The sequence below is a fragment of the Macrobrachium rosenbergii genome, chromosome 42 (genome assembly GCF_040412425.1).
Source record: "Macrobrachium rosenbergii isolate ZJJX-2024 chromosome 42, ASM4041242v1, whole genome shotgun sequence".
NCBI classification, from domain to species: Eukaryota; Metazoa; Arthropoda; class Malacostraca; order Decapoda; family Palaemonidae; genus Macrobrachium; species Macrobrachium rosenbergii.
Window position 1 is genome coordinate 13,798,018 of NC_089782.1, and position 25,421 is coordinate 13,823,438.

Sequence of the window (25,421 nt, forward strand, 5' to 3'; positions counted from 1 at the left end):
TGCAATTTCATGTACAATATAACAGAAAATAACTCATGGTTGTAGCTTTTATCAGTTTTGAAATATTTTCATATAAATCACGATAAGTGCCAAAATTTCAACCTTCGGTCAATTTTGACTCGACCGAAATGGTAAAAAAACGCAATTGTAAGCTAAAACTCTTACATTCTAGTAATATTCAATCATTTACCTTCATTTTGCAGCCAATTGGAAGTCTCTAGCACAATATTTCGATTTATGATGAATTTTTGAAAAAAACTTTTTCCTTACGTCTGCTCCAGAAATTCTTTCGTCACGTTGTCGTATTTGCACTGTTTTATATTAGTCGTTACATAAAGTTTTATATATGGAAATGTGCGCAATTTCATGTAGAATACAACAGAAAATAACTCATGGTTGTAGCTTTTATCAGTTTTGAAATATTTTCATATAAATCACGATAACTGCCAAAATTTCAAGCTTCGGTCAAATTTAACTCGACCAAAATGGTCAAAAAACGCAATTATAAGCTAAAACTCTTACATTCTAGTAATATTCAATCATGTACCTTCATTTTGCAACAAACTGGAAGTCTCTAGCACAATATTTCAATTTATGGTGAATTTCTGAAAAAAAAAAAACTTTTTCCTTACGTCTGCATGCGGTAACTCGGCCGAACATCTCAGAAATTCTTTCATCATGTTGTCGTAATGTTTGCATCGTTTTACATTAGTCGTTACATAAACTTTTATATATGAAAATGTGTGCAATTTCATGTAGAATACAACAGAAGGTAGCTCATGGTTGTAGCTTTTATCAGTTTTGAAATATTTTCACATAAATCACGATAACTGCCAAAATTTCAACCTTCGGTCAACTTTAACCCGAAATGGTAAAAAAATGCAATTGTAAGCTAAAACTCTTACATTCTAGTAATATTCAATTGTTTACCTTCATTTTGCAATAAATTGGAAGTCTCTAGCACAATATTTTGATTTATGGTGAATTTTTTAAAAAAACATTTTCCTTACGTCCGCAATGTAACTCAGCCGAACATCTCAGAAATTCTTTCGTCTCGTTGTCATAATATTTGCACCGTTTTATATTAGTCGTTACATAAAGTTTTATATATGAAAATGTGTGCAATTTCATGTACAATACAACAGAAAATAACTCATGGTTGTAGCTTTTATCAGTTTTGAAATATTTTCATATAAATCACGATAAATAGAAAAAATTCTACTTTCGGTCAACTTTAACTCGACCGAAATGGTAAAAAACTGCAATTGTAAGCTAAAACACTTACAGTCTAGTAATATTCAATCAATTAGCTTCATTTTTCAACAAACGGGAAGTCTCTAGCACAATATTTCAATTTATGGTGAATTTTTGAAAAAAAACATTTTTTTACGTCCGCGAGTTACGAATTCATGCATCATTTTGTGATAATATTTTCTCTGCGTTGCTTTGATCGTTTTACAATTTGTTATATACCAAAATCATCGCAATTTAGTGTACAATACAACTAAAAAAAATTAACTCATTAGCTTTAACCGTTGTGCTTACAGCACGATTTGTATACAATTATATGAGTTTTTTTTTCGCTGTCATATATTCCAATATTTATATATGATAATGATATTTTTTCATTTCTGATGGTTGCATACTAAACTTCAGGCAATGACAAAAAAGGAGCCAAAATGAACTCTTAATCTTAAAAACTAAGCGTGCTGTGATTTTTAAAAAAACGTTTTTTCCGCTTCGCACTAACTCAGCTTAACGCTGCCAGCATACTGGGAGACGTTTTTTGTAAATAGAGGCTCGGCGTTTAAGGGTTAATAAACCAACTGAGCATTAAAAATGCTTTAAATGATAAAAATGTGACATTTTTTTATAATTTAACTGGCAGCTTAAAATTTTGAAATTTGGTCACGCTAGTTTGTTTTAGTTATGGTGACGTGCCCGCCCACTTTCAGGTGTAAGACAAGGTACAACATAGCAAAGAGCTCCAATTTGTTTAAGTCCTTATGTCCATGTGAGGGGAGGCGGGTGGGCTCCAATCATGTAATTACAGTACTGGGTACTTTAAGTATATAAAACTTTATTTTATTATAAAATGTCATTTTATATAAGTAACTTACCCAGTAATTATATAGCTGATTCTCACGTTGAATGGAGGTGGGAATGTTGGACATATCTACCCCAAAACAACAATAGTAATGAGTTTGAGAATAGAAATTTGCTAACACTGAATCAAAGTCGTTGAACCTTACCTGATAAGAGAGCTGCTACGGGTAGATACTGCCTCAGGTTGGCGGTCACCTTATCCAGTAGAGGTGAGGCGGTAAAGCCTTGGGGCCTACTACTACAGTGGCTGCTTTGCGAAGGACTAATTTCGAGGGCTAGCAAAGTACAAGATGTCCCTGCCCAGGACACAGTACTGCACAAAATAACCAGAGTAATTAGTCACCATCACCACCAAAAACAAATTAAAAACACCAATACCCAACCATTAAAATCAAAAGACTGGAGGGTACCCAAGCACATAGTACTCCTAGGCTCCCCAAAAACTCAACACCCTAAGCAAGGCAAAGAGATTAAAGAAAGGACATTGCTTTCTATGTTTCCTTCTCCCAACACCACGCCAGCTGCGTAGAATGGACCCCAAGGTACTGCACTGATCGTAAGTAACCTCGGTATCCCTTAAATAATGCGATGCAAACACTGACTTGCACTTCCAAAACACAGCTTGCACAATTGACGTGAGGGATAAATTGCGCTTAAATGCCAGAGACGTAGCGACCGCTCTTGTCTCATGGGGTTTTACCTTGTAAGAGGAGAGAGAGTCTTCACTCACTATGGAAATGTGCTTCCGAAGTCAGGTTCCTCAAAAAAAAGCCAGGGCATTCTTAGACAAGGGTCTAGAGGGATATTTCACAGAACACCAAAGATTCCTTGAAGTACCACGAATGTCCTTCGTTCTGCGAAGATAAAACTAACGGCCCTTACTGGACAGAGTTCTTTCTTCTTCAGACGGTTCTACTATCTCGGACAAGCTCTTGATCGTAAAAGAATGAGGCCATGGATTCAATGGCGATTCGTTCTTAGCCAGAAAATCTAGGGAAAAGGAGCAAACTGCATTCCCCTGAGAAAATCTGATGTTTCTGTCTAAAGCATGGATTTCACTGGATCTCTTGGCGGTGGCCAAGGCAACCAGAAAAAGTTTTCCTGGTTAGATCCCTTAAAGAGATAGATTGCATGGGCTCAAAACGTGAACTGGACAGCCACTCAAGTACCACGTCTAAGTTCCAGGACAGCAAAGATTTTTCTTTAAGCTTTGCGGTATCAAAGGACTTAATAAGGTCGGACAAATCCTGGTTAGATGATAAGTCCATTCCTTTATGGCAGAAAACTGAGCTAAGCATAGCTCTGTAGCTTTTAATGGTAGAGGTGGAAATTCCTTCAGTGGAGCGTAGGAACAGAAGAAAGTCCGCTATTTCTGCTACAGAGGTATCAGAAGAGGACATGTTATTTCGTCTGCACCAGGACCTGAAGATGGACCATTTAGCCTGGTAGACATTATCTGATGACTGTGTTCTACACTTCGCAACTGAGTCTGCAGCCACTCTTGAAAAGCCCTTCTTTCGGAGCAGTCGCCTAACAGTTTGAATCCTGTTAGGGCCAGAGAAGACAGGTTTTGCTGAAACCAACGAAAGTGAGGTTGCCTGAGAAGTTGTTGCTTCTGTGGCAGCAGTCTTGGGAAGTCCGCAAGAAGTTCTGGTAGATCCAGGAGCCACTCTTTTGCTGGCTAAAGGGGCTATCAAGATCATGGACAGGTTTTGATGAGACCGAATTTGTTGATGACATGTCTCACTAAACTGAATGGGGAAAGGCATACATATCTTTGTTCGACCAATCCTGCAACATTGCATTGGTCACCCATGCCAAGGGATCTGGTACTGGTGAGCTGAGCAGAAGAGAGGAGGTCGGTGGTTCCTGGAGGGCGCGAACAAATCTATCGTGGGTTTCCCCCAGAGATTCTACAGATCCAGACAAACCAACAGGTCTAATGTCCATTCTGTGAGCAGGATCTGTCTTTGATGGCTCAATTCGTCTGCCAGAATGTTGAGTCTCCCTTGGATAAAACACATTTTCACTTGCGTGTTATACTGGTGTAACCAAAGAAGACGACCCCTTGCCACTTCGTACAGGGAGAAAGAATGGGTTCCCCTTGTTTCTTGATGTATGCCAGTGCCATCGTGCTGTCTGAATGTACTGCTACTGTCCTCCCCTGAATTTCTGAAGCAAAGCACTGTAGGCCCAGAAATATCGCCTGTAATTTTTTTACATTGATGTGTCAGTTTTGCTGTTCCTGAGAGCAAGTCCCTGACACTTCTTTTAATGCCAAAAGAGCTCCCCAACCTAGGTTCAACGATCTGAAAAGAACTCTAGACTGGCGTTGAAGAGATTTCCCTTCTGATAGTTTCTTCCTGGAATTCCACAAACGAAGGTCCCCTTGATTTCCAACGTTATCGGGAACACAAACGAGTCCGGAAACTTTTTCCTGTTCCAGCTGGCTCTGAGGAAGAATTGGAGAGGTCTCAGGTGAAGTCTTCCCAGAGTGACGAATTGTTCCATGGATGAGAGGGTGCCTAGAAGACTCATCCACTGATTGGCCGAGCAAAAGTTTAGTTCCAGAAAGCCTTCCACTGTCTGGAAACACTTTTCTATTCTCTTCGGGACTGGAAAAACCCGAAAATCCTGAGAGTTGTTCGTCATTCCTAAATAAGGTATCTCCTGAGAAGGCATCAGGAAAGACTGGTCCCAATTGATGAGAAGGTCCAATTCTTGGGCCAAGAGAAGAGTCATGCAAATGTCCTCTGTACATTGAGCTTTCAAGCGGGAATGTACTAGCCAGTCATCCAGATATAGGAAGATCTTTATCCCCATCAAATGAAGCCATTTCACTAGGGGAGCCAATACCCTGGTGAACACTTGTGGCACCATCGAGAGACCGAAGCACAGAGCCCAAAATTAGAACACATTGTCCTGAAACACAAACCTGAGGTACTTTTTCAAAGTCGGATGCAGCGGAATGTGAAAGTAGGCATCCTGCATGTCGATGGACACCATCCATTCTCCCTGGTGAATGGATGCAAGGACCGACTGGTTTGTTTCCATCTTTAATGTTGTCTTTTTGACAAAGACATTTAAAGCACTAACGTCCCAAACAGGTCTCCAGCTCCCCAATGACTTGGGCACTACAGAGAAATGGTTGTAGAATCCCGGAGAATGAATGTCCTCTACCACCTCTATAGCCTCTTTCTGAACAAGGGACTCGACCTCTAGCAAGAGAGCAGCAAATCTCTCTGAGCCTGGAGAGTTAGCGGTCAATTCGACAGGCTTGTGGATTAGAGGAGGCTTGTTCAAAAAGGGGATAGTGTAGCCCTCCTTCAGGACAGACAACACTATCCAAGATTCTGCTCCCTTTTGTTCCAACCATTCCCAAAAGCGGGGGAGCCACGCTCCTATCTGAGTACAGAGGACTATGGTTTCACTTCTTGGAGTAAGACTTGGAGGAGGACTTCTTGATGGAACGCTGTGGGAAATGGGTATATGTTCTTGTTCTCATCTGGGATCTATAGCGGGAGCTCCGAAAGGGAGTAGGTTGCATCGGAGACGAAGATCTGGGAGGAAGAGTCGAAGAATCCTTGGGGCATCTCGTAGATTGGGAGAGCAGGTCCTGAGTGCTCTTTTTCTGCAGGTCAGAGGCGATGTCCAGTACTACAGCCTGTGGAAAAAGATATGTCTTGTCCAATGGGGAGAATAGGAGGGCCGATCTCTGAGACGGAGTGACGCCTTCGAAGTAAAAGAACACCAAAGCTCTCTTTTCTTAAGTACACCCATAGCGTACAGACTAGCTAACTCCTGCATACTATTGCGAACGCCCCTGTCAATACAGGAAAGTACTCCTAAGAGATCCGAAGAGATTTCTTGAGGTAACAAGGAGCACTCCCTAAGCTTGCGCACCAGAGCACCCACCACCCAGTCTAGGAAGCTCATCACTTCGAACACCTTAAAAATATTCTTGAGAAGGTGTGCAAGTTCCAAGGCTGAGGAGAAAGCTGATCTCCTAGCCGAGTCGATAAGGCTGGAGAAGTCTCCCTGAGAGGAGGCAGAGACTCCAAGGGAAGGAGCTTCTCCGGTCACATAAAACCTGTAGCTCAATCTGGACAACTTGGAAGGTGGGAAACAAAAAACTGCTTTACCTTGTTCCCTCTTCTCAGAAAACCACCCTTCTACTTCATCCAGTGCCTTCTTTGCTGAAGAGTAAAGAATCAATTTTGGTAATTTCAAAGAACCGACTGAGGGGGCTTCCATAAAGAAAGTCAAAGCAAGAACAGAGGGAATAGCTGGCGAAAACAAGCTTGGATAAGTCACTAGCAGGAACCTCAATAGCGCAGAGTACGCCGACGAAGGAGCATCTTGATCTGGCACAACCTCTTCCTCAGCATCTTGATCTGGCACAACCTTGTCCTCGGAAGAGACAGGAGAAAGTGATAGGTCTGCTGTCATCTGAGCTGTAGGAGGAGCCTTCTGAGAATATTATCCAGTTTGCTCTGAATCGAGTCAGCTGAAGGAGGAACAATGTCCGAGACGACACTACTACGAAGCGGTGGAGGAGCAGGCGCCAATGGGAGCTCGGGGGCGCTGTAGAGACGGGAGCCAGTGACAAAACCTATTGGTGAACGGGCGCCAGTGGGCGGTCAACTGCAAACGGGAGTTTGGGCTCTTTGATGCTAGTTGCTGGCCGCTTGGGTACCGATTGTACAGATGAAGGTGCTGGGTGGGCAACTCCTGATGCAATAGTTCCTTTATTCGATGAAGAACGTCTCCGTGCCACAAGGCGCTTCGGCGCTGTCGTCAGAAGAAGCAGAAGAGAATTGTTCCAGGGTATCCCAATGACTACACAATGGGCCTGCTGAATCCTTGCCCTTCTTACAAGGAAAAGGGAAGAAATCTCAAACTCCACTGCACGCCTTTTCAGCAGGCGTGACTTGTTTGCATAGCGCCATGCGCACCTGGGACTGGGACTAAAATCTTTGGAGCTGGAGGACATACAATGAGCACTCACTTGAAGGCCTTTCCAGCAGCCTTTGGTTGCAGTCTGGGATTCATCAAGAGACTGAACCAAGGGGGCGACTGCTCAGGGCCGACCCCACCGACCTCCCTTAGGCTGCCAATTTGACTCCTCCCAGGTGCTGGGGAATCTGTCAGGGACCTTGGCCAAGGAGAACAAGTGGGCTGAACAGCCACCTCCTCCACTATCACTGCACTTGCACTGGGAGCCACGGGGAGCTCTGACTCACTTTTATCCATGAGCATTTTCACCGATGACGCTAATTTAGAGATCGATTGCACAATCAACTCGAAGCAAGTGTCGATTTTTGACTCCAGACTGACAATGGTGTTGGGGTTGGAAACATGAGAGCCAAGTAAAGGAGAGGGTTGCACAGGTGGAGGAGATGGAATGGGATCGGAAGAAATTACAGGTGCAATTGCATCTGACTTAGCGGATGAATCCTGACTAGATAAAGCTTTACTAGATTCCCTAGCAATAGCTTTCCTCTTCCTATCTCTAGCTAGTTTCTTAAGATATGAATCTAAAGTCTTCCACTTCCTTAAATCCAAGTCGCTACACTCACAATGTATATCCACTGAACCTGTTTGTCCCCTACATTGAACACAAAGTGTGAGAGTCGTAAGATTCTGTAGTCAGTCTAGAATTGCAGCCTTTGCTACAATACCTAATACTAGAACTACTAGTGTCAGACATCCTGGAAAATTCTAATACAAGTCCAAAAAATGGGCAAAGAGTTGTAAACCAATGATCAAAACTTGCCTAACACTATCTCAATTATGCCAAAAGGCTAGGAAAATAAATACTTCACCAATCGAAGATAGAGCAAACAATCAGCAAAATATAAATTTCAAAATTCAAGCTGCTGCCAACCACAGTCCTTCAACCACAGCTGGCAGAAACAAATTGAAGCTCTTTGCTATGTTGTACCTTCTCTTACACCCGAAAGTGGGCAGGGCACATCACCATAATCAAAATAAAAGGATTTTGACAAAGGAAAAATCTATTTCTGGGAGGGCCCGTGTCACCCGGTGAAATAATCCATTCAGCGCTTATTTCTAGGTAATTCCGTTGCTAGATACCAGAGAAAATCTAAATGTAAAGCTGGGGTTACTACCCCCAGAGCGAGCTCCAAGAAATGGAGTCGATATGGTAAAAGGTGAGATTGTCACAATCACGGGACCCTGCCCTATAAAGATTCCCAATGTCAAAAGTCCCAGCGAGAGAGGTGCCGATACAAGCCCATGCACTACTCGTGGACTGTACACAAGGCAACACTAGCCGCATTCCATGTTAGCACCCACCCCACTAGAATGATGTTTACCATGGGAGGGAGAGAATGAAAAACAGGGTGGGTCACCAGGTGACATCGGGCCCTCCCCAGAAATAGATTTTTCCTTTGTCAAAATCCTTTTTCTGGATCGGGTCCCGTGTCAGCCGGTGAAATAATAACAGAGAAATAAACATCATTCTTATGCTATTAAAGACTTAAATAGAGACGTTGAAAACTAGGAGAATTCTACCCTGAACATTAGTAAGGTCCTCTAAATTCATGTAATGAAAATAATGTAAGTGGTCACCGTCTAAGATCATGAGCTTAGAATTGAACCTGAATAGGCTTGTATTAAGAAAATACTTTCTGCCTAATAGCAGACACAATGACAGTAACCCCCCCTTTTTTAAAAAGAGAGGACCTGACAAAATTCATGAGGTCCTGTCTAAAAAAGCCTGTAAGGGAGAAAACTGGGCACAGAAACAGACCTTGTAAAAGGGGAGTACTTTCCAAGGTGACCACCGAAAATGAGGACCTTCAACTGTAGATAGAAAGTTAGGGTGAGGAATTCGCAACACTACCCCTGATGAGGGGAAACCAAAATGATTGGTTCCGTCAGACAGGGCAGACAGTACAGGAAAACTAACACTAGAAGCTAAGCTGATTAAAAATTTTGGGTCTTCCCCAACAAGGAAAGGTAAGAACAAGATGATTGTTGGTTACCGAAGCTAACTCCGATACATTACTCAAAGACCAGGAAACCGAATGTGGACAGAGTACTGGTCTTAGACGAACACAGACCTTAGGGATGAAAGTTAAGCCTGTGAGTCTGGTTCCAACAAAACACTTTCCTCGAGGCCAATGCGGCCGCATCATTACTGTAGCTTCGAAAAACTATGTGAAGAGTGCTAGTTACTTAACTGCAGAACCATACTGCAGTAGAGTAGGATCCCTTGACTGATTTTAGGAAAACAGTAATAACAGGACCAATATCAGTTTCCTCCTAAACTGTAAGATTCACAAAGACCACAAAGCCAGGGCATCAGAACTTTGAGGGGGCTGACGCAGGCTGAGTTTATACCAGACGTGACAGCTTGATAGTTTGTGGCTGAATTGGGTTGCAAACAGACCTACTTCCAGGTCCAGGAAAAGGTCACAAGACTACCTGAAGACGCTCCGTCTAAGGACTATTCCGACACCAGGGGGGAGGCCCTGGATAGGGAAAAAGTAGTGACCTTTTGGACACCTACGAGAAGGGTGGCAGACAGAGGCACTTGTGTCTGTTGGTTATGGAGAAGAATGAACCACAACCTGAATGAAGCAACTCGAGTCCGAACTTACTTGTTTACGCAGCGCACTATTGCTGTTTTGTTCAGAACCAGCCTAAAATGAAACCTCTTGGGAGGAAGAAGTTTCCCAAGGACAGGAAGACTGCCACAGCCCTCCAAAGCGTTGATATGGAACTGCCGGAACGTGACCGACTAAGTTCCATGTACTTCATTGGGCTAAAAAATATCCACCCCACCCGCCCAGAGAGGTGACGGTGTGGAATACTGAGGCCGGAGGGGAAAGCTGGAGAGGAACTGACTTCGATAAGCACTTGATAGTTGTGCAAGGCCGAGGCCACTATTCAAACAGGAGGAATCAGGAGACACGCCCCTGACTCCGCCATACCCCAGTTATAAACTCCAGCTTTGACTTCAGAAGGAGAACCGTCACTGAAGCAAACTGGAGAGAGCCCAAGACCTTTTCTTGGGCACAGCGAGAGGTATGCTTGAGTTGATGAAATGATAGGTCGCCCTTGCTATCTCTTTCCACTTCCACTGGATTCACAACTACTGAAGGCTACCCTCCGGAATCAGGTGGGATTCCTTCCTGTTTACTTAGAAGCCCAGAGACTCTAGAAAACCGATTATAATGACCGGCACCCTCAGGCAATTCCCGACGCTGGGTGCCCAAATGAGCCAGGCAACTAGATATGTGGCTAGCATAACCTTCTAATACCGGAGCTGTTGAACTACGGTATTGTTCACACTGGCAAAGACTCTGGAGCTGCATCGAGGAGGGCATGAACCTGAAGGGGTACGCCTGCTCCCCGAGTCTGAATCCCAAGAAGGGATAGAACCTTTCTGCAACCAAGATGTGAAAGGAAGCGTTGGAAAGGTCTATAGAGGTGGTTACGGCTCCACGGAGCAGTAGGATCCGAACCCACAAGACTGTAAGCAACTGAGACTTGCCGCATTGAATGAGGAAAATAAACGGGACACGCCCGGAAAAATTTTCCAGTGGAAGGGAACTTCCTTGGCAGACTGAAAAAGCCTGACAGGCCATTCACAAAGACCCCCAGAACTCTGGCCGGAGGCTGACCGAACCTGATTGGGGGAGGGGGACAAACAGTCCAGCTCCACCCCGGGCCTTGATAGCTATACTCTGGGCCCAGGGACTGAAGTTCCAGTGGCCCCGAAAATGGTTCAGCCTCCCACCCATATGAGAAATACTACAGGGAGGAGGCTTGATTGTCTCCCCTGAAGCGTATGCCTTCCCAATTTCTCGAAGAGGAGCAGGATGCTTCCCTGCTCCTATGATAACCCCGAGGGTCAGAGCCTCTGGCAGAATGTCTAGTGAAAATTCTTTCCTTGGGTTTTTCGTATGAAGCAAAGAAAACTCCGGCAGAGGCACATGGGGGAGGCAGAGACACACGGGGGTGTTACAAGGGGCTGATGTGTTGGCTGAACCCGCACACATCGAGGTGGAGGCTGGGAGTGAGAGGCTGACGGCTGTCCAGGGGAAGAAACCTGAAGAGCCTGCACCACCACCTGAGCAGGGGGGCGCTTGAACTACATGAACTTCTTGCCGGACTTGGGATAGGGCCCGGCAAGACCAGATTGCTTCCGCTTGTAAGGTAGACACCCACGAGAACGGAGGCTCTGAGTAACATTAGTAGCCCCGGACGGACCGTAACAATGCCCACCTGGGGAAAAGATTAATTCTCCAGGTGAAACTGTTCATAAGATTTTTCGGCTCAAGGCGGAACGTGGCTGGCGAAAAAAGTGTTTTCAGCTGTCCAACCGGACTGATGAAATAAAGCGGGACCTGCAGAAAACCTGACAAGAGAGATTTTATCAGGACCCGAAACAACGAACAGCCATTATATACCACAGACATTGTTTCTGTTAAAGTCAAAGAATTCCAGGGCCTGGCAAGCCTGACTTACACCCTGTTTCAGCTTCCGGGAATTGACTCCGGAAGCTTAGGGAGCTGTACGCTGAATAAACTAGAAGCGTAGTCCGGGGTTAGAAGATTCATTGTGAACGTATCTGTGATATCTGTCTCCTGGAAATGCGTCAGCTGTTTATTTTCGAAACAAGCCTGCTGATAAGAGGGGCTACATTCGGAGCACAAGGGGTAGGAAGCAGGGCTCTCAAAGAGAGCACGGTAAGACCCCATAGCTGGCGTGAACTTGGAATTCTCTGCCTGCCACTCCGTTAGAGTTCTCAACGGAGACGATGTGCCCAGCCCCTAGGGAAGATGAGGGCTCTCTTAGGGATCCTGCCAGATAGATGCCATGCTCCTCCTGACAGTCTGGTAAAACCCGGATAAGGGGATACCAGGCCGGAAGGGAAGAAATGCAATTCCACCAACCTCCGTGTGCCCACACCCCCGATAGGAGGGTGCCTTCATGCTGGGAAGCATAAAGGGTTAAGCGCCAAAGGTTCCCCAGACTGGAGGGGAAAAGAGGTGGAGGTGTCCGGAACGATAGAATTCCGGAACGGAGCAGGATTTTACAGGTGATCCATTGACAATGAGTCTTGAGATTAATCTCTTTGGGATTTAAGCTCCTGGGAAAGGGAAGGCACGGACCATGAGGTAGATAGATAGTTTGATAGGTTGACAATGACCCTCAAATCGAGCTCCTTATAAGGAGACCCGTAAAAGAGTCGTCAACAAAGGAAGGAGGGGGTAACCGCCTTGCTTTGCTTGGGCCCGTGTCCCTTTCCAGAAGACGAGGCCAAACTCGTAGACGGCACCGGATTAGAGATCCGAGACGTCCTCGAGGGGGCCCCGGAGCGGGTCTTCTTGGTTTAAAAAAGGGTCTTTTTTGACTGATTTCACCTTAGGGACGGTAGACCAGGAACCGTCGAAAAGGGATGAGGAGCTAACGAATCCCCTAAAGGAAAAGTTTGCCTCACCTAATTCCGAGCTAAGCGGAAAAGGTTTGCCTCACTTATTCTCACACCTACTTATCGCTCCAGGACGATGTTCACAGGTTTGAGAATGAGACAGAAGGCCGCAACGTCTTCAGAAAACTCTCCGTAAACAGCTAACTTGAAGCGAAGAGTTACGAGACTTGCGGCCGGCCTCCAGGAGGGGGAAAATTAAGACCCCAAACACCGGAGGAGCAACTATTAATAAGTCACACGAGACGGAGTTTGGCGAAGGAAAAACCGATAGGTGTATATGAAACCTACCGATTTATCGAGAATCTCGCCCGAGACGGAGTTTGGCGGAGGGAAATCGATAGGCGATATGAAACCTACCGATCCACCGAGAATCTCGCCCGAGAGAGAGCCCAAACACCGAAAGAGCGACTATTAATAAGCCACATGAGGCGGAGCTTGACGGAGGTAAAACCGACAGGTGTATATGAAACCTACGGATTCATCAGGTAGTCTGCTTGGAGAGAGCATAACGAACAACGCAACCTGCCGGGTACCAAACGACTAATAATAAGCCATATGAGGCGGCGTTTGGCGGAGATAAAACCGACTGGTGTAAATAAAACCTACGGATTCATCAAGTAGCCTGCTCGGAGAGAGCATAGCGTACTTTACAACCTTCTGAGCCAAGAATAAGTCACATGAGGCGGAGTTTGGCAGAGACGAAACCGACAGGTGTATATAAAACCTACGGGTTCATCAAGAAGTCTGCTCGGGAGAGCATAGCGCACTTCACAACTTTCCGTGCCAAACTATAAATTCTCCAAAACAGACTGCGCGACCGAATGGGAACTATAGACTCCGTGATCGCTGGCTTGTTGCAGGATAGCGGAGCATTCCTGCACTCGACAAAACCAGCTGAAAACGTATGAGAAGTGGGCATGCTGGAACGGATGCTGGAGCAGAGTACCCGAGCAGCGATTTTAGCCTAGTCAGACCAGGAAAACCCCGGAGAAAACCGGAGAGAAAACCGGGCTAACAGGACAAAACTCATAGACATAAAAACAGAGTCAACGGAACATTCCGAAGCGACCATGTTTGAACAATATGTGATGGATACAAACATAGTGGGAAGGTTATGAACTGTTCGGAAGTGGGCGCACTCAGAGCCAAGAGAGGAAAACCCCCGGAGGAGGATATCCTGAACGAAGTGATAGCGGTGGGTGGAATAAACGCCGACCGCTAAACACTAAAATCGCCGGAGCAGTAAGCAAGGAGAGCGCCCAACAAGATAACGAAACACCGAACAGGTAGTAGCAAAATGGAGGGGGAACGCCGAAAGTAAATAAAACAGAAGACAGTTAGGTGGAAAACGCTAACTGGCCTCGTATGAGATCCCAACAGTGAGGAGCGAACATGTAGGAAGCACCACGAAGGGAAACAGTCGACGTAAAAGGAAGGGGGAAGGATAGGCCAGGAGGTTGGTAACCCAAAGTAGCGATCAGGGGTGGGACAGCACTCCCCGGGCGCCCAGAGATCCTCATAGATCCCCTCGCTATGTGAGCTGTGTTGCACGACAAGAGCGAGAGAAAAGGAAAGGAAGGGCAAAAACCTCTATACGGCCTGGAGAGCAAAGAAAGGTAAAAGGAGTGTGAACAGGAGTGGGGAGAGCACTCCCGGTCACCTCCAGGTCCAGGTGGAGTGCCAACCGATAAGGTCAGACACACAGAGGGACAACCAATCAATGCAGAGGGAGGGGATGTAGGCTACAGCACAAAATAAGGATAAATTGCTCTCAAGCCTTGGAAAGTTAACAAACCTTGAAAACGAACCAAGGGGAGAGAGAGAGCAAAGGATAAAAGGGAGAGAAAGGGATTCTCGATACCACAAAATAATATATATATAGTCGGTAAAAGAAGTGTGAACAGGAGTGGGGAGAGCACTCCCGGTCACCATTGGTAAGCAACCCAAAGAAGGATTGAACTAGGATAGGCTACGCAGGTAAACCCTCGCTATTCCAGCTTAACTTATTAGGAACATTAGCCTAAGTGAAAAGCTGAAACAGGGAGAGGGTGGACGTAGGCAATATATCCAAGCCAAAACCAAACAAAGGGAAGCACCAGACATAAAACACATATGTACAGAACGAGATCACAGACATGAAACTCATGCATACAGATCGAGATCGTCCCTCCCTTAACGATTTTTCCCCGAAGGGAAAAAGTGCTATAGCTAACCCCTAGGCTAACCTAACTGAGGCGATGCAAAGGAAGGAAGCCTAGGAGAGGGGTAAAGGCTAACTAATAACTCAAATAATGCATAATAAAACAAAAATTTTCTATAAGGTACATGTAGGAGGATAGGCAGGCCCAACACGACATGAACGTGAAGGGAAATGGCCGACCTCCAGTTAAATGAAAGTACCCAAAATTAACAAAATTCAAAAGCATCCAAAATTAACAAAATTCAAAAGCATCCGAGCACAAGGTCAAAACTTAAATGTACCAATGAAAATCATGTTCCCATAAGCTTAGAGAAGTGAGTCTAAAACAAGGCAAAATAAAGCCAAAATAATAAGCGAATAGGCCCAAGGGGGAACCAGGTAGCCTAAACAGCAAGACAGCACTTGACCAGGAAGGGAACACAAAATTCACAAAATAAACAAAATTATAAAAACAAAGTAAAAACAAAGTAAAAATCGTAACAGTACCAATGAAAATAAGATCCCCAAAGGCTAAGAGAAGTGAGGGACAAAATTAAGGCATAATGAGGCCATGATAATAAGCGAATGGGCTTGAGGGGGTAGCTCGTAGCCTAAACGCTAAACATCACTTCTCGTAATGAGGCCATGATAAAAAGCGAATGGGCCCGAGGGGGTAGCTCGTAGCCTAAACGCTAAACAGCACTTCTCGTAATGAAGCCATGATAAAAGCGAATGGGCCCGGGGGGTAGCTCGAGCCCAAACGCTAAACATCACACTCGTAATGAAGCCATGATAAAAAGCGAATGGGCCCAAGGGGTAGCTCGTGAGCGTAAACGCTAAACAGCACTTCTCGTAGTAAAGGGGTACAGAACAAACATAAAATTAATCAAACCCACTAAAGTTAGGAATCATTAATTGGTAAAATATCCCAAATAAAAAGGGATAGTAATAAATAACACAAAACAATCATGCCGACCCAAGACCAAGAGAGGTCAAGAGACGCCGTGAGAGGAGATCAAGACGGGCGTTATAAATCCCTTTAATTATTAAACTAAAGGAAAATAAAGAGCCTCAATCGCCTAAAAACAATAAAACACTGGTACTCAAGTTGTTGAAGAAGAACCTTGCGAGGATGCCATAAAAATGCCAAAATAGAGCACAAAATAAGGATCACAACGAAATTACGTGTGAACGAAATCGCGTGCTAAAATGGAATGCAGCTAGTGTTGCCTTGTGTACAGTCCGCGAGTAGTGCATGGGCTTGTATTGGCACCTCTCTCGTTGGGACTTTTGACATTGGGAATCTTTATAGGGCAGGGTCCCGTGATTGTGACAATCTCACCCTTTACCATATACGACTCCATTTCTTGGAGCTCGCTCTGGGGGTAGTAACCCCAGCTTTACATTTAGCTTTTCTCTGGTATCTAGCAACGGAATTACCTAGAAATAAGTGCTGAATGGCTTCACTTAGAGGGAATTCACATATCCCTTTACCTCGACGACTGGCTGATCCGGTCTCCGTCAAAAGGCCAATGCATGAAGGACCTACAAAGGACCCTTTCTCTTACCGACAATTGGGACTCATAGTAAATCTTCCAAAGTCGCAACTCTCTCCATCTCAAGACTTGACTTATTTGGGAGTTCGGATGAACTCAGTTCTTTTCAGGTTTTCCGACTTCACAAAGGATCGAGAAATGCCTGCTGAAAGTGAGATACCTGATGGCAGCCAAGACTTGTTCTGCCAAGGAATGGATGACCCTTTTAGGCACCCTCTCATCGCTAGAGATGTTCGTCAGTCTGGGGAGGCTACACATGAGACCTCTTCAGTTCTTCCTACAGCAGACCTGTAACAGGAAGAAAGACGCGGATTCGTTTGTTTTTCCTCTATCCACTCGAGTAAAGCAAGACCTGTCGTGGTGGAACGACAAGAGCAAACTAGAGCGAGGTTTGTCGTTGAGACAGAGGAACCCAGACCTGATGTTGTTCTCCGACGCTTCAGACGAGGGTTGGGGAGCAACATTGGGGAATCTTCAAGTGTCAGGCAATTGGTCTTCATCCCAAAGGGACTGGCACATAAATGCGAAAGAGTTGAAGGCAATACATATAGCCTTGGAATATTTAGTGCTTCTGGTGGAAAACAAAAAATAGTAGTTCACTCGGACAACTCCACAGTGTACGTGAAGAAACAAGGAGGCACTCATTCCTTCTCTCTGTTCGAGATCGCAAAAGACCTGCTTTTGTGGGCAGCAACCAAGAACATAGAGCTAGTAACTCGCTTCATCCCGGGAGCTCTCAAAGTAAGAGCGGATATCCTCAGCAGGTCACTCCAGGTCATTCTGACGGAATGGACCCTCCACCAGAAAGTTTGCCAAGGCCTGTGGAAGATTTGGGGAACTCCCATGCTAGACCTGTTTGCAACGAGGGAAAACCGCAGACTACCTCTCTTTTGCTCTCCTGTTCCAGACCCAGAAGCATTAGCGGTGGATGCCATGCTCCTGGACTGGTCGGGTCTCTTCCTTTATGCATTCCCTCCCTTCAGGGTGCTGGGAGGAGTCTTGAAAAAGTTTCGAGCACTAAAAGATGTGTCAAAGATCCTAATAGCTCCAAATTGGCCAGGAAGATCATGGTTTCCAGAGCTACTGGAGAAAGTAGTGGATTGGCCAAGGAGGTTGCCATTCAGACCAGACCTTCTGTGCCAGTTGCACAGCAGAAAGTTCCACAGGAACCCGTCAGATCTAAATCTGACAGGGTTCAGACTCTCGAGCGACTCTACAGGAGGAGAGGCTTCTCTAGAAGAGTGGCGCAGGCAATGGCTAGATCAACCAGGCCCTCGTCTACAAAGGTCTATCAAGCGAAGTGGGCGCTTCAGGGAGTGGTGCTCCGAGTCTGGAGTGTCTTCCACTTCAACGACTCTAAGCCAGGTGGCGGATTTTCTTTTGTTTCTGCACAAGGAGAAGAAATTGGCTGTCAGCACGATTAAGGGGTATAGGAGTATGCTGGCGGCAGTTTTCAGGAATAGAGGTATAGACCTTTCCTCGGACAAGGATATAGCAGAACTCCTTAAATCCTTTGTTACCACTAAAGGCAAATCTCTTCGTGTACCGCATTGGAATTTGGATGTGGTACTAAAGTGGCTTACTTCCAAATCTTTTGAGCCTTTGAGTTCCTGCTCCGTTAGGAATCTAACTAAGAAAACTCTCTTTCTCTTGGCACTGGCCTCGGCAAAGAGAGTAAGTGAGGTTCATGCTTTGGACAAAAGAGTTGGTTTTTGTGCTGTAGTTTCCGGATAAGGCTGTAGTTTCCTTCACCTTGGGTTTCCTAGCTAAGAACGAAAACCATAGTAATCCATGGCCAAGTGTAAGAGGAATTTCCCATTGCTAGCCTATCCTCTTTGGGGAAGAGGAACGGAGAGACTTCTCTGTCCGGTCAGAGCATTGAAATTCTATCTGGACAGGACCAGAAGTGGCTAAGAGGAACTCAGGATTTTTATGGTGCTCGACTACTAGAGCCTTAGTACGTTGGCCCCTTTATTCTTGTCTGGGGTTTGATGGCCTAGTAGGTCTAATTTTAATAGATTGGTGTGAGTTTTTATGGTTGGGTGATATGTGTTTTTAAAAAAATGATAGTGTATGATGGTGGATGCTTTGAGTACTGCGCCTGAGCAGGGGCATTATATGCTTTGGTTGATTGTGTCGAAGACGGCTGGGCCAACAGACCTTTCTCCATATGGCAACCTGCGACTGAGCTACTAGGCCCCCGCAGTTGCACTAAGGATAGCAGGTTACAGAGGCAGTAACCGAGAAAGCAGCTTCCTTAGCAGGTAAGGATCCAAAGTAAAGAAGTTTTTCTTAGCCTGATGATCTCAGGTTTTTTTCCATTTAACACTTACAGCTGTCCATGCCCACCGCCTCAATGTGGCAATCAGCTATATGTAAACAACAGGTAAGTTCATGTATAAAAATGACATTTTTATATTAAAATAAGATATTATATCATACTTACCTGTTGTTTACATATAAAACATTCCCAGTCGCCTCCCCGCAAGGGACAAGGGGACATAGAAAATATGATTAGTTGTTGATGGAAATGGATCCAGGTACCCCGGTATAGGGCGGGGTAGTCGCATCACCTGACCATATATTAGCGGAACCGCCAGTTTTGAATTTTCTGTCGAGACCGAGAATTACAGCTATATGTAAACAACAGGTAAGTATGATATAAAATCTTATTTTATTATAAAAATGTCATATTTCAAAAATTTTGCAGATATTGCAGTTTTCCATTTTAGGGCAGAATTGAACTTGCATATGCTAAATTGACCAAACATACAAAAAATGTAGTGTTCGGTATCCTAATGCATAAAATGGTTAATATCATCTCTAATAGGCTTTAATCTATTCTAGTATGCTCTAATTGCCTTTATAATGTGTAAAAAGTTCATAAAACTCATTGGCATTTTTACACCCTTGAAAAGGAAACGTCTCAAAATTCTTTCAATTCTTAACCAAGGTCAAAAAAAAACTGTACAGTCAAGAAAAACTGTACTTCTCCCCAGGTGCTAGTTCAAATGTTTCAAGAGGCTTTCATTAAGGAATCAAATAGCTCTGCAGGCAAAATCTAAACCACATCAACACTCCCTAAAGAGAGTTATGGTATACCAGGCACCTCTATTACTCCAGACCTAAAGACCTCCTAGGGTCAAGGTTGTAAAGAATGTCTAGCTGAGTGTTACATAAAATGCAAGAAATCCTAGAACTGTAATCTCTCATAGCTGTAACCATCGGCATTTAGAGTACATAACCTGAGACCAAAGATTTCAATGAAGTTGTCTACAGAGGTGAATGTACATGAGATACCTCAAGCCCAACCCCAGAAAAGATAAACTGACCACTCCCTCTTAACTGGTAGCTGAAACTCTTGTAAACCTGAGGATAGATTCACAATATGTGTACACACCTGAAAAAACTCACTCTTGCACAAGATGATTTACAGTATCAACATGATCACCTGAAGCACATGGAAGTTTTGAAAACTTCAGAGCATGCATCTGTTTCAGTTCTTCTTGAAATAAAACGTTCTAGGGAGAATACTTGAGGCAGTAGAGTCTGAAATCAATCCTCCTACAGCCACCAAGGAACTACAAGGAACATCCAAGAGTTCCTGGATTCTCTTAACTTGTTAAGTATCTCTCTTCCAATCACAAAATAAGAAAAGATCTAAGAGTTCGAAACCAACTAATACCACTGTAAAATGCCTGCCAGGCCAGTCTGAGAGCCTTGAAAGTGGAAATCAAAGTCTGGTAACTGCCTGTTCTGAGTTGTCAGAGAGACCTAATCGGAGTTTACTATAGTTCTTACAGAAATTACAAAACTGGCAAAGCTGAAAATTCAGAGACCATACTGTAGGCAGAGTCAGATTCCTATTGCTTAGTCGGTCTCTTAGCACATTGTTACTACCCAGAAAAAACTAAAGAAACATCACAATCTTTTTTGCCTCTGCCCAAAGATGGGCCTCTGCTATTCTGAGCATCAGGAATAAACAACGATCTCACTAAATAGTTGGACAAAAGATATTTGATTATATGTTGTATATAGTATATGTAACATATAAACTTACATATATCCACAATACATACACCTATACATACACATTACCAACTTACACCTGTACACACACATTACCTACTTATATATGTATATTATATGTGTGTGTACATACATAACTAAAGTCAATATATACCTAAAGTCAGGAGGATGGGTTATCTGAGGATACTGCTCCTTGTGCTTTACCCAATGTTCACACTGCTTTAAGTTCTTTCTGACAATTAAGAATTCAAGATTATGGGGGTAACAGGACTACTCCAATCCCAGTTAAACTTCTAGGTCTTCCACAATCAAGCCCTAAACCTTCACTCAGGCATCTAAAGGATGGGGTCCTTCTTGTCATGACAGCTCACACTAAAACCAAATCTGATAGACTACCATATAAAAATGCCCAAAACTGCACTAGGTGCAAGTGACCAGTGTATCAAACTGCAAGGCACACAATTGCGCTGGCCAAAGAAAGCCACAATGCACAGGAAAGCAGAAGTAAGTCTAGACTTCTCTCTAGAAAATACTATATCTGATACTTAATACTAGTCTCAATCTGCAAATGATCCTTTGCTACAGAGGAATGAAGTGAAACTATTCTAAAAAGCAAAAGGAAACTTTCCTCTATTAGTCAGCTTTAGCCAACTGCTTACTAACCAGCTGAAGCAGCAAAACCTGATTAAACATTACCAGATAAAGAGTCAACGCAACACTCCTTCCAAGCTGATCCGATACAGTTAAAATTAAATAAGGGGAAAATGCTGGGCAACTCCTCTTATTCTCTCCCAAGCAACCCTATTGGAGAACAAATTCTGGTGCCAGAACTGCCGCTGATGATGCCAGACAGAACAGAGGGAGACAAAGAGTACATATCTGTACCGCTTTCTGAGATGTCCCAGTTCCCTGTTGCTCCAGGCCCAGAGGGATCAAGACAGGATGTGCCAAGAACAAGGCAGGCCAAAAGTGGGGGTGTCGACCATTCCTCTGAAGCAGGGATATACCCTAACTTAACAAGACTCTTGGAAGGGTATGACAGAAAAAAAAATCCTGAGAAACTTACTCCAAGAGAACATAAAATACAACTCAATCCTATCAAATACAATGCCCTGAATAGATGGGAAGCTTAGCTGGATAACAGATCAATGAGAAACAGCAGAAGACCTATCCAGTTACTGAAAGAGGAAGCAGACCAAACATGCATCCCTTTAACACAAGCCTTACAAGACTTATCCTCTTGTCTTTCGTTGCTTCTACAAACTAACAAGCTCTCTTCGCTCACAATCAAAATCCACATGATTTCGTTAGACTGCAACTCACATAGGTTATTCCAATAAAACTGGAATACTAAAGCCTTTTATGACAACTCTGACCTTACAAGTTCTTTCCAATCCAACATTAAAAATAAAATCAAAGAAAATACCAACACAAACCAATTTCATCAAATGAAAAGCAAGTACATTTAACAATCTGTCTATCCCCTGTCGAAACCAGCGACAAAATTATTCATAAAAAGCAGTGTTCTTTTGGGGGGGGGGAATCTGTCCAACCCCTGGTGGCATGGAAGTAAAAGCTATATCATGGTGGGGTAAAGTTCATTTAAAATAAAATATTAGGTTGAATATAAACCTTTTTCATGTTGGTATTAAAAAGAAATAGATGAGACATAGCTGATCCTCTTAGTGGCTGGTAAGCATCACTGAAACCACAATTGTGCAGTAATTTACCTGTTGTAGGATTTTGGCATTCTTCATTACAAAAATGCACAATAAGGTAAATCTGCCATGACCTTTGAACTTGCAGCATTTGTATTACCCATAAATAATTGTGAGTATGCCAACACAAATGTGCGGAAAATCTAGCTTGGCACTAATAATAAACGATGTTTAATAATTTCAATCCATGGCAAATAACAAATTTTCAATACAAATCCTTAAAAGAATTTCAGTTTTTATCCATATATCCATTTAATGAATTTTTATGAAATTGAACAAACTCTTTAAGACACTGGAATGAGTTAGAATTAACGTACCTGCTAGATAGTAGTAGTAGTAGTAATAATAATAATAATAATAATAATAACAATAGCCTGAAGAATATGAAAAGACTACAAAATTTTGTATATGATTAATTACTCCGGAACTTTCTTTTCAGTGGGTGGCGTACATTATTACTTATATAAGCGAGCCATATTACAGCTGTCTAACAAGGAATTTTATGCAAAATTACCCATTGGTAGCTTCAAATATTGAGGTAAGACTTCTTTCAGTCTCTTGAATGTCAGGAAGCCAAACATTTTCTCATTTAATAAATACTGTATTAGTAATTTAAGTTCTCTAACTTGTTTATTCCCTCTTTTGGAATTGATTTACTATACTGTACAGTATTTCTGTTATTACTTCACATCTAATTACAGTTTTTGTACATAGTTCTTAGTCTGTCATTAGATATGGCATTAGAAGACTTGCCAGTTGCAGGTTTACAAGTAGCACATTCCCTTAAAAGAAAAAACAGTTGGAGGAATTGCCTATTGCAGTGTTCTTAGGTAGTTTTTTTTTGTTTTTCTTGCATTGGCGATGCTATCAGAGGACCTGTTGTCCTACACTGCATTCATATGGGAGAAATAATTTTCATGTATAAGGAAAATATTTGTCCAAAGATGTGTTGTATCAGTAATATCAGAAGAAGAAGAAGAAAAAGATTTTACAAGATGCATGAAAGAAAAAAGTTGATTTTAGAAAAAGCAGGAGTTCCAAAAATCCAATATTTGCGCTAAGAAACATTGTGAAGTGTATGGGATTTTAAAATCCCATTCTAAAGGTTTATATCAATTGTAAGAGAGCACTCTAGTCTCTGCAGACTTTTATTATGGAACACCTTCATCATTAGAGTACAGCATTCCCTTTAAATATGCAAAACTAATTAAAAGAATCCTTGAACAAAGCCAAGGCAAAATTAATTCAAAGTGTCTTGTCACATTTATTTGCAGTAAATAGTGCAGTGCTACAGGGGAATGTTGTGTCACCTACGCCATTTCCCACTCTCACAGATTTTATAGTGAAAAGTTTGGTTGGAGATGGAAGAGAAGGCTTTGAACACCATAAGATTTACAAAGCTGGCTTAAGAGAATTCATCATATACCTAGACAGATAGAAAAGGAAACCTAGAAAGGACAGAGGATTCCCAAGGGGATGAAATAACAAATGGCAAAAGGATTAATTTGGTAGTCTTTCAGGTACTATATTCAGATGAATGATCGCCAATAAGCAGGCTAATTAATATTTGAATATTAAATACAATGAAAATACATATACCAGTAAGGTTATGCATTAGTCTAGTATGATGTAAGCTGCTATGTGAACATGGACACAGATAATATATTTATCTTTTGTCAGTTTTTTATAATCTAAATGCACATTACTTCTTTTGGCATACTATTTATTTTTAACATATAGGCACTTTGTTCTTCGAGAGGGAGAGCTTGCCTATCACGTTAATCTTTTTGGATAACTTATGACCCACAGACATGTCACCCATAATCCACCCCAGGGTCACTTATAATTCGCTGATGCATCAATTTGGTGATTTTTCAAATCATCATTTCGATCCTTTGTTTTACTGTTTGCCCATTTTTGAACAGACCCAAATAAAGCACAAGTATTCTGATTTAAAATTATTCCAGAATTAGTATTAGCATGAACAGTAACTTCAGACAGCATTCACTGAAAAATATTGTTCTGTAACAGACATTACTAATTGCCAGGCTTTATCAGCCTAGTTGTGCAGATGTTTTTTGAACTACTATGCCAGTCCTACATTATCCCTTAATTGTCAGACAAAACAGTGACAGAACAAGTCACTGTATGCCCTGTTCAAGCTAATGAAGAATGTATATCTTTGACATCAGCTACATTTGGGCCCCACTTCAGCTACATTTGGGCCCCATTTCCACGTTTGTTTCTCAGCTCTTTACCGACTCCCATCACCCTTCTGGTTTAGAGAAGCTATTGGTGGTGCTGTCTGACCAAAATATTGGGTAAGCTTTATGGACATCTCCATTCTCCTTACATTTTTTTTTTAATGGCTACTGATGGAGTAGCCACTTAGTACTTTCCAACTAGGTCTCCTCTCATTTAATCCGGTCATTTTCACCAATTTGCTACCTTCCAGATCAGATACACAGGGCTAAAAGTCTTACTAAATGAACCAGACATGAAGCAATTTTACATATTCCTGTAGGATGCTAATATGATAGACTTACGCACCTTAACTTTTTAACTAACAGGTAACCAGTTGGAGGGCTAATATCTACTTGAATTCCCATTCCATCGAAATACTATTGTTATTTGGCTACCTAATTCAGTTATTTATTTGATATGACCAAAATAAGTCCAAAAAAAATTGTTCTGTACTTACAACTACACAAGTATTACTGTACATGTAGGTCCCACCTTCCTCTCCTCTGATTGTGTGTAACTTTAGCTTGTCTAGAATAGGCTGGTAGCCCTTGGTCCCAGACAGTGAGGAATCAAGAACCCTGTACACAGATGCCTCAGGAGTCAATCATCTTGAAAACAGGATGATATCCAAGACATGATCACAGTTGTGAGAGGACTTCCAAGCAAGCAGACGATATCTAAAAGTAGTTTATAATTTACAGAGAACCTTCTAAAATACAACATGGCAAGAAGTTAAGCAATACCTACAGTGCATGAGAATACAGGAAGATGCCAGATCAGAGAGCTGGTATGAATTAGTGTTGACAATATGCTGGGTTGAAGAGAGGTTCATCAAGGCTTGTGCTAGGAACAGAATGTAGTTAAGAGATTAACTTCAGCAAAGAAAGAAGTAATTCCCTAAAAATGGTTACTTCACCCCAGCCAATGTAAGACATTTGTGGGATATAAAAGGGATCTTCACGAACGTCACAAATGAAAATTTTCCAATGCACTGCGTACTTCCATTTTTTCTGGCAACGTGGAAGACACACACTGATTTTTACATAAAAAGTTTTGAGGCTTTTGCCATCCTATCCCTTCTTCCTGTAGAGTATGCTGGTCATTGTCTTATAATCCAGAGA

The 25,421-nt window shown here is 42.9% G+C and overlaps 1 protein-coding gene and 1 long non-coding RNA gene across 3 annotated transcripts in view; one reads left to right on the forward strand and one right to left on the reverse strand.

The window, feature by feature from the left end:
* Nucleotides 1-25,421, reverse strand: part of LOC136827956 (uncharacterized) — a 216,351-nt gene that overhangs the window by 97,477 nt on the left and 93,453 nt on the right. The gene's annotated exons all lie outside the window — the stretch shown is intronic.
* Nucleotides 1-25,421, forward strand: part of LOC136827955 (transmembrane protein 138) — a 54,859-nt gene that overhangs the window by 25,578 nt on the left and 3,860 nt on the right. For both annotated transcript variants that reach the window (XM_067085517.1, XM_067085518.1), the window contains one exon: nucleotides 22,496-22,594. In XM_067085517.1, coding sequence (XP_066941618.1) covers nucleotides 22,496-22,593 — 98 coding nt within the window. In that variant the 3' untranslated portion in view covers nucleotide 22,594. The remainder of the gene's footprint in view (nucleotides 1-22,495; nucleotides 22,595-25,421) is intronic.